The sequence below is a fragment of the Abrus precatorius genome, unplaced genomic scaffold, assembly GCF_003935025.1.
Source record: "Abrus precatorius isolate BTA unplaced genomic scaffold, Abrus_2018 Scaffold10, whole genome shotgun sequence".
Classification (NCBI taxonomy): domain Eukaryota; kingdom Viridiplantae; phylum Streptophyta; class Magnoliopsida; order Fabales; family Fabaceae; genus Abrus; species Abrus precatorius.
This window is the reverse complement of record NW_020874292.1, coordinates 5751583-5761950: the sequence shown is the minus strand read 5'-3', so window position 1 is coordinate 5761950 and position 10368 is coordinate 5751583. Positions and strand designations below refer to the sequence as shown.

The following is a 10368-nucleotide window of genomic DNA, read 5'->3' as shown; positions in this document are numbered from 1 at the left end:
AGCTAATCATTTGACGTCAGCGTCAAAGGAAGCTCATGTCTATATAAAGAAAAGGACCTTAAAGCCTCAACTACGTTCTTTACACTCTTACTGAAACTCTACTAAAATCCTTACAGACTCAAAATTCAGAGCGTTGAAGTATCTACAAAAGCACGTGACTGGTTACTATAAATTCAGCCATCAATGTGAGTTGAGCATAATGAGTATTTAAAATGTAACATGCTGATGAACAACATTTTAAAAGAGTTTAGTTATAAGATTTCGGAAGCTAAAGAACAACCTATTATCTCTGTCTGAGTGGATTTGTTGTGCTTATATTATGTCAAGCTTCACAAGGAATAAATGCTGGTGGAAAAGCATTAGGGCAAAGGGAAACAAAATGTCCAAGGTTAAAGTAGAGACTTGACAAAGAAGTAATAGGACATGAAAAATGGCATACTACATTAGCTAGAGGACTTAAATCTAAAGGGTAGAGGAAGAGTTTTTCCTGCGGATTCGGGTATCAAAGAGTTGTCTTGTAGACACAAATTCATCCAATCACTAAAAAAGTCACAACTCCATGCTGCCTGCAAAATTAGTGCAACATTATTTTATTCTGATTCCATCTCCCCCACCATTTATGCTTTCAGATAGAGGTGGGAACTACAACTCTACCCACCTTTGAAGCCAGGGTTCAATCGGGTCTCACAAGCCAAGTTAGAGATGAGTATAATGTCACCTCCAAATTAATCAATGCCACGTTCCCCTCTATTTGTCATGTTTCCCCTATCCAAACGGCGTTATGATTGGACAAAAAAAAAAAGACTTCATGACAATCAGTAACATCGAGGACCTACTAGGAAAACGATTACAAGTTTAGGTAGAAGTACTACATTAAAAAAAAAAAAGGTGACACCTACGATAACCAAATACATATATTAATTTAAGAATTATTAAAAATATGTTTGATTTCTTTTCTAAAAATAATTTTCTCATTTCAAAAATAAAATTATTTTTAAAAATAAAATAAAATATAAATTTATATTTATTTTATTTTTAAAAATAGAAAATTATTTTTAAAAGGAAAATCAAACGTGACCCTAAAAATGTCAATTTATTCTGACGAAATTTCAGACTGCCTCATTATTCTCTATATTTTGAGTAGAATGACTAGTAGCATACATAGACGCAAACTGCATAGAAATTTCTAGTGCAAAATGTCGACAATTGACACCTCGTCCGTTCAGTTCGAAACAATCAGGCATTGAACTCCACCATCTTTCGGTTCCGTGGCTCAGTTATGAAAAAGAAATAGCCTCCTATGATTACAATAAACTAGAAAAATAAAACAAATCCCATAACAACTGCCTAACATTGGTGTTGCGAACTATTGACCAATGGCATCAACACCCAATAATTTTTTCCCCGACGAAACGACGGAAAAAATAATAAAAGGCCTAAAGAAAAGCTCCAATATCGTAGGTACGCAAGAGCTGTAAAATAACTGAAGTACCCGAGGTCAAGGGAAAGACAAATCCAGAGGTAAAGAAGCAGAGTACATATTGAAGAGAACAATGCCGAGTAAAATATAACCGATAGAGTTGGCAGTCAAATTTCTACAAATGCACTAAGCCTTCTGAACCTTTTCCACATATGCCTGCAAACAGAAAGAGTTGAATTGTAAGGCAAGTTGGAAAATTTTTGTATAACTAAATTATGATATAAAAAAAATTAAGAAATAGGGTATATTTTTTAGCTTTGAAAGAAAAGGTTCAACAAAAAAAGTCCCCAGAATACTTTTAAGTTTATTATTTTTAGACATTATCGATAATGATAAAATTTAGCTACAGATATAATCTTGGGGTAAGCTAACCTGTACAAGTTTGTTAAGCTTTGGTTTTGAAAATGACAAATACTGGTCAATTTTCTCTTGTGTGTGAGGAATATGGGTCCCCTGCATGGTACCAGTTACTTTATCAACAACTTTTTTCACAATTGTTTTATAATCTTCTTTGGTAATTCGACCATCTTTCCATGTTGGTTTCAGAAGCTCCTTAACAAATTCAACCAACGCAAATTTAAATGCACGAATCCCCTTCATGTCTTTAGTTTTCTTGGCCTCATCAGGACCATCATTTGGGTCCATGTTTTCCAAAGGACTATTTTTATGATCATCCTGAGAATTTTTCCTTTCCTCGGCTACCACTTCCTTGTTATCCTTATTAACCTCAGTGTTTTGACCCAGCTGCAACTGGATTACATGATCACTCTTGACAAGTTCTTCTGAGCAAGCAGCCTTCAAAGAATCACCACAATTTTGTTTCTCTGAGTTAGACAACTTTGACGGAATTTCTACTTCATCTTCTGCAATTTTTCTTGAAGGAATGACTGGGGGCACCCCACTTGCAACAGCACTCTTTTGCTCAATACTGTCAAACATTGGATCATACTGCTCCGGGAGTCCAACAGCAGGATCTGGCTTGATTAATGTATTGGAAACAGACATAGCAGGCACTTCAGTTTTTGCTAGGGAGGGAGTGCCCTTTGCATCATGAGATATCAAGGCAGAATAAAGTTGTGGCAGCTGCTGACCTGTCCCAAGGATATGAGCCAGAGAGGCTGTGAGATTGGTAAGCTGAGCAAGCTGTTCTTTGCCTACCACGTTCTGAGTTGGAGGAGGATTTTTTGAACTAACTTGTGATAAGCCTGCATCCATGATATTGGATTCAGCAATGTACTTTTTCTCAGTAGAGACTTGTTGGTTCTGCATACCATCAACAATTCCTCCTCTTGATGGAAGAATGGAAGCTGCCACATGACTTTGAGCAATTGCTTGGCTGCTTGAAGAATGCAGAGGATTTAAACTCTGGGCATTCTGATTAAAGCCTTGTCCTGAAAGAAACATCAATAGAAAAGTTCAGGTCTGTGTGTGAATCAATAGATTTGTTTCACACTTATCACATGTCAATGAAATAACATCATCCAATTTAAATTGTTGGGATTGCAATTGCAGTGTAAGAGATTTTTCATTTTACAAGGAATGCACAATCAAAGGAACGTCAAACAGATGATTACCTGGGGCAATTTGAGTTCTGTCATGTTCAGAGGCAGCTAAATACATACCACTTTGTGTTATCCCATGCTTATTTTGTTCATGACCTTTTTCAATACGGCTGGAAGATCCCACCCTGTAATCCCAATCCGGAGACATTTTTGCATCACCAAGCCAAATGTCTGTACCTGTTGTATGGAAACTATGCTTGTTGGCACCAGTACTTCCAGCTATCCAACTGTCACCTTCCTTCTTATCACTTGAAAATGGTGGTTCACCACGCACTTTGCTCTTATCCAAGCTATGACCCCATCCATCCCTCGGGGGCCAAGCAGTAAATCCTGGCTCTGTGGTACCCACACCTCCACTTTTGTCATCAACAAGCTTTACTGTATCAGGGACAGCAACTGTATCAGTCCGCTTTGGACCGTCCAAAACTTTATCTGCATCAGCTTTACCATCTGAATCCCACCTATCATCTCTTAGCCTTCTATGAGGACTTAATGAGTCACTCAATTTTGGCCTATCCAGCATCTGATTATCTCCTCCTGGATTGCCTGGCCACCTATCATCTCTTACTCTTCTATTAGGGCTTGTACATGCTTGCTTATCATGAGAAAATCTACAATATTTACCATTACGACAATTTCCATTTGCAAAATATTTGCAGAGTGTTTCACCACTACGGTTTGGCCCATGCCCACCACCCTGCTCAAAAGAACTATCTCTGTGCCTTCTATCAACTTCCCTTTCTCTAGTTAATTCATCCATAGAAACTTTACCGTGTCCATCAGAATTGTTATGATGCACAAACTTACATGATGCTCCCATTCTACACCTACCTTTTGCATAGTTAATACAAGTTTCATTAGATCTACCACTCTTATGAGAATGGTCTCTACTCTCATGCGGTGCAGAATATCTGGGAGCCCCATCTTCCCTGCACTTATTTTCCCAACTATCCTCGTGATTTTTATTATCATGATGAAGAAAATGGCAATGGCTACCTCTCCTGCATTTACCAGCAGCAAAATCTCTACATGGTTGTGTTGATACTCCAGCTCTCATCCTATTTTTCTCATTGACTCCAGAATCCCACCTAAAACCATGAGGAGGGCTCCTGCTCCGACTTCTTGGAAATGACATAATCCAAAGAAAGGTAGATAATTAACAAAACCAACTGGATCTAGAAATATTATGCACCACCACAAAAATGACCATAATATTATCACTGATATCTTAAAATAAATTTTATTAAGCAAATGGATGACAATTGGAAAATAAAGACTACCTTTTTTTGTCAAAAGATCTAAAACAGAAAGCAGTCAAAAAGTTCTAGGATGAGCTGGAAAATAAAGCAAATACCCAATAAGAAACAAGCACTTCCATAAATACAAACATGGGGTGCATCAACTGAAACCAAGGAACATAAAATGGCATAAACACATCTTACTAAGAAATATCCCAGAGTGCTTTAAGGACAAAAGCTCTGCCATATGTTGCATAAACAGTCAAGATTAAGATAAACTAGATGTCACATGTCTATCATATGATCAATCATGCAGTATCCAGTGGTGATGATTGCTTTCAACAGTGTGTATGTGTGTGCATGTGTGCAACCATAGAAAACATAAAGTATATGCAGAAAAAATTGAAGTCTTCAAGATATGTTTAAAATGTCTTTGAACGGGTAAAGTATCTAAGTAGTGAATTAGTTATTTTAGATCCCAAGTACCAACAATACAGATGAAGGCTCAGAGGTGTCAGCATTCTCCTGTGTGTAGTAGTGTACACAGCTTCTCCGTTAAAGTGTAAGTGCTTCAGAGGACAAGAGAAGTATATATTTTAGGACTTTTTAAAACACACAACCAAGTTTATTTACAGTCATGCTTGCAACAAACCATCAGTCGAACATTTAAATATAAAGTTTCAATCAATATTCAGGAAATAGGATCAGCAGAGACACATTGAGTAGAGAAACAAACCTCACTGACCTGCTCCAACCATTTTTGGGGGATTGACTATGTCTCTTATTTTTCCATTCCTCAAACCCAGGAGACATTTTCTTTCTATAATTTTCATCTGCATCCCATTCCATCGTAGCATCCAAAAATGTATGGTCTTTATTCATAATATCACCCTTATTTGACCCCCTGCCTCCAGGAAAAGGTTCATTAGATGAAAATCCCATACCAGGCTTTGATTTATCACTGCCTTCCAAATAAGACCACTTTGAACTATTGCCACCAGCAACATCTGCAGAGGACCACCCAGCCCGCAATTGCTTACTATCAAGTACAAACTCAGGATCATCTCTCAAATCCCACTTTGTAGAGCGCTTTCTGCCACTTCCACTCATCTCACTTGCCAAAACTGTAACGCTTCTTCCCTTAGAATAATGCAGTGTGCTCTGAAATAACTAAAACAAATAAATAACCAGAAACCTAAATCTATCCTCTACTATTTTTCTTCGTTAAAGAACTACAATATTGTGGTAGACAAAAACAGCATATTATAAAGGAAATAAAAGACTTATCCAGTACTTAAGAAGTAAAAAGTTAAACAGCGTTAGCAGGGCATATAATGTACCAGTGTGCTCATTAGAACAGATTCAACCCCCTCCCAGTGTACCTTCAAAACTCTTCCCTCTCCCCTACCACCTTAATGGGGTATCACTTAGGCCCCATCCAAGTGGTGGACCTCCCCAGACCCAAAGAAGAAACAAAAACAAAAACAAAAGGTATCAGTGGAGGTAGTTCCACCAAAACTGCAAAGGTTTGATAACAGACCCTAATCCAAGATAAGACCAACCACTCAAGAGTCAAGACATGTATAAGTGACCATTTTTCAACAGAAATAAATTAATTAATAGAGAAGAATATAAAATAGGAGAGTTGAAAATCCTCTTAACAGTGAAAATAAGGAAAAAGGAGACATAAGAAGCATCAATAAAAAAACATGTGAAGAAAACAAGTAAAGAAAACAATCTATCCTGAAGAAGTTTTACAGGCAGAAACCACTGGCCAAAAATTTTAGCATTTCATATGGATGTAATTGACTGTACCAACATTTTTCAGTTGTTATTCAAACTCTCATCATAAAATAAAATCAACTTGATACAACTCAGATTAGGAAATTCTCCTAAGGTTGCTTTAATGTTCTTTCTCTCTGATTCTGCATAAAAGCAATAGATAACACTATTTTCTAATGATGTAGGCATTGGGCCAAGGCCCCCTAAAGTATAAAACAGATTGGACGAATGAACCTAAGGAACAGCCATGGGATTTTCTAGCTGCTTTTCAGATGATATAGTAGAATGTTAGTACAAATCTTTTTGAGAGGATAAATCAATGCATATTTCCTTAAATTAAGAGGAAAACTCCATCCCAACTAACTTTTTTCAATTACAATTTCATATGAGAATCAGGCATTATTTTCATGCAATTGTAATGCCAACACAGTCCAGACCTTTGTAAATGGTAATTACATAGGTAAAAATACAGAGAACAATTTACAAAAGAAAGAACAATGGGTTAATAATGCTAAACCTATTTCCTATTTTACAATGCATCTAGATTCTAGGCTACTTGGTAAGCGGGATAATGATTATTTATGTAATTTCCAACTATATTAAATATGTATACAAAGATATTTATAATATTAAATTAAAACTAACTTGTGACAGAAAAATATTAATTGGGGGGGTGATGGGTGGGGGAACTTTCTTCCGTTAAATAAGAAATCCTACTTCCAGGGAAGAAGGCTGCTAGCCTTCATCCTTGGAGGAAAAATCAATTAAAAAATCAGTTATGCATGACCCGTAATACAGCTCAAAGTATGGCTATATAAATTTGCCCCATTTCCCAATTCTTCATTTTCTCAATCCAATGAAAACTAATCTGTGCTGAGGTATAAAGAGTTAAAAACATAATTAAAGAAGAACATTATAACTGCCAGTAGGGGGGATTTGGAGACGTAAGCATTCCATGATGAAACCAAATTAACAAGGAAACAAAATTTAGAGAGCATAGCAATGAGAGTGGAGGTCAGTCAGAAAGCAACAGCCGTGGTGATAGTGATGCTTGAAGGCATGAGTGACAAGTCGAGTTTGAACAAATATCCTATAGGGTCATATCAAGGCCTAAGGCGAGGATACATTTATATGGTTGCATTGGGACAAAAAAAAAATTGACCATATCCAACTTACGATCATGTGGATCTGCCAAACACCTATTAAGGCTTTATATTGTTTGCTTATATGATCAAGTCTTACTTGTGTGATACACCAGACACAGCCTAAGCATTTCTTAATGATGCATTAACCTTTTAGCAATGCCACCAGCCAGCAAGTCTCAAATCAGATTCAGACTCTTCTGGTCATCCATAACTACTTGGCTCAATAATTAAAAAAAGCAAATGCCAAGGCCTCAAAAAATTGATTTCAAGTTTATTTCAACAAGAAGATAACAAAGATGACTTTAATCTTAAAACAGACAAATACAAGATTCTAGATCTTTAAAAGAATCTTCCAGAGCCTATTATATTCTCCAAAAACCATGAAGATGGAACTTGTACAGTGTCATTACACATTTACAACACTTATAGGATTCAGTGCATCTCATAAGCTTTTCAAAAGGCACAACAATTGGCCACCCAAAAAGTAGATCAAGCTATAATGTGCATTGCATTGATTTTCTTCAATGCTTGTGGTTGATGGATATTGGGCACTAGTGTATCTTGTGAAACTTAATACATAAGGTGACACATCCTTTCCCATTCTTGAACTAGCCAATGGTTTATTCCGCTATCTCAGAATATATTGAAAATTCCTCCACTCCAAAACTATCCAATATTGAATTGATTAGTGTGTTATATATCCATATTGCTCTTGTGGAAGGATCAAATGCCATTGGAAACATATTTACACCCGCTACTTTGACTGAACTTGGTAACACCTCCACGCATTGATCACATGAAATTACTGCAGAAAAATTGTATCTAATATTAGCACTTGGAATAATGTACTCTTACTGAGATACATAGAACAAAAGCACAAAGGAGACTGCCAACCCAACCCAACTACGCAACTACCTAATGTCTTGGATCTTGGTCCAGCTAGTTCTATGGGTGAAAACCTAAAGAACAACTCCTACTTTTGGGATCAAACAAAAAATAGTCTAAAGACACAATGACACGGTCAACAAGTAGGAGAGACCAAATAAGTTTCCTTCCATCAATTTCAATTAAATAACTTTTGGGCAATTGTAGCATAAGAAAGCAAATTTCACACAAGGCAAGGCTAAAATACAAAATAAATATCATGATCAAATCCCATAGTTGAAAGCCCTATGCTAAATACAAGCAAATCCTATCCAAAATTAAGCATAGTAAAGGCCGTTTCTGTCCATGAAACAGAACAGACAACAGCCAAGGAGATATCCCAACACAAGAAAAAATGATGATGGGAAGTGATTTCTTATTTCTTAATCATTGTTAGTCTAAAACAAAGCACAGCAACAGCAATCAGAAAAAGAGAAGCTTTAAGGAATTAGCTGCCACCGCAACCTTAACGTCTCCTCATTCTCATATCTCCAAAGTTCCGTTTCAGCATTGTCACAGGGAAAAATGTTCAGTCACTACTTATCAGTAGTTTTCCACATAAATGACACTGATAACCACTATTAATCCTTACGTATAAAAAAAAATCAAAACATATGCGGATCTCCATCACATTCAAATTCAAGCACACGAGCTAGAAAACCAATGAAAAAACTTACAGATTTAGGTTTAAAAACAACGATCCACCCAAACTGAAATTACAGAAGACATAGGAAACCCTAGATAAGACAAGGAAGGATAGAAGCGTAACAGAGAGAGTGAGGTTGGAGAAGACTCACGAGTGAATGACGAACAGAGCGTGGAGAGAGAAACCCTAGAGTGGAACGTGTGATTTTGCCATGTCAAATCTGTGTGAGAAAGAAATTAAGCTTCGCTTCTATTTGCTCAGCAAATATCTGTGTTGAATTTGCCTTTTCTGTTTTTCCAATCTATTCTTTCCTTTCTATTCTAAACGCGTCGTGACATTTTGGATTTGGAGAGTGTGTACCGCCTTCGTTTGTGTAACTGCAAAATGCAATTTTATTTCTAATATTCCGCTTTCCTCTCTCATTATCCTTTTTTTTCTTTAAAACCTTAATGTAGGAAATCAAATTCTTTCAGACTGTCGTGTTCTTTTGAGAAAATGTAAAAATATGTGTCGGGGATTATTTGCATTCATTACTAAATATAAAACTACCAACTCAGTAAATGTGATTTAGTAGCAATGTTTATGAACTTGATTGGAATGGTTTAAGGGGCAAAAAAGTCATTTCATCTTATTTTATTGTTTTTATTTTATTATTTAATTTTTAATTTTAGATTTAATTCAATACAAAATTAACTGGTTTTTTTTATCTTTTATTCTTTATTTTATTATTTAAAAAATAATAAATAAACTTTAAAATATTGAATATTTGATTCAATGAAATATTATTTATACATAAATATATATTTAAAGCAATATACTAAAAAATAAGAAATAAAAATTACACTAATTTTGAATTAAATATATATATGTATATATATAATATGACATAATATAGACAATAAGATAAGGATAAAATAAATTTGTATATAGACTTTATAAATATCTACTTACACAATGGTTGAAATAATAATTTTATGAAAAAAACTATATATATATATATATATATATATATATATATATAATGTTTGATTTAGATTAGTTTGCTTTCCAATATTATGTTTAAAATTTAACTCAATTCAATAAAAAAAATATCAAGTTTCGAATTTAGAATTCATGATTTCAAAAGTTTCAATTTAATTTTTATAATTGGATATTATTAGTTATGAATATCACTATTTATTAGTAGTCTGAACATTGTTAAAAAGTTTGAAAAGAACCACAATTATGTTTTGTTAAAAATTGAACAATTAATAAAAAGAAAGTTAAAAATTGAACATACAAAACACATCCTTAATCATAAAGTCAATTCATCTTTAATGAGACTAATCAAAACTAAAAGCGTTAGTGTAAATTTAGTTTGTCTAGTAGTCAATTTACCCAATTATGTCTTTTGTTTTGGTCTAGAGTGAAACAACACAAAAGGACAAGATTAAATTTAACAAAGATTCACTATAACTTACAAAGAAAGAGCGACAAGAGAAAAATATAAATGCAGAAAGCAATTAAGTTAGATCTAATAAGTACACGTTACCAAGTACATTGAACATTAAAAGAGACGCACTAGAACAAAATAAAATGAAAGGAGTTGAAC

The 10368-nt window shown here is 34.9% G+C and overlaps 1 protein-coding gene across 9 annotated transcripts; it reads right to left on the bottom strand.

Annotated features, from left to right (window-relative positions):
• Positions 1–1077: 1077 nt before the first annotated feature.
• LOC113874872 (zinc finger CCCH domain-containing protein 38-like) lies at positions 1078–9190 on the bottom strand. 9 transcript variants are annotated; one of them, XM_027513163.1, is made up of 7 exons: positions 5321–5390; positions 5017–5287; positions 3123–4163; positions 3055–3071; positions 2248–2871; positions 1853–2184; positions 1121–1636 (listed from the first exon to the last, which is right to left on the bottom strand). In XM_027513163.1, the coding sequence occupies exons 1-7, from the start codon at positions 5388–5390 to the stop codon at positions 1607–1609; spliced, it is 2385 nt and encodes a 794-aa protein (XP_027368964.1). In that variant the 3' UTR covers positions 1121–1606. The 9 variants fall into 9 exon arrangements, with proteins under 9 accessions (XP_027368920.1, XP_027368948.1, XP_027368930.1 ...); XM_027513129.1 differs by adding exons at positions 8809–8841; positions 8929–9097 and having other exon boundaries at positions 1102–1636; positions 1853–2871; positions 3055–4163; positions 5017–5441; XM_027513093.1 differs by adding exons at positions 5621–5731; positions 8929–9144 and having other exon boundaries at positions 1853–2871; positions 3055–4163; positions 5017–5441.
• Between the last annotated feature and the right edge of the window lie 1178 nt (positions 9191–10368).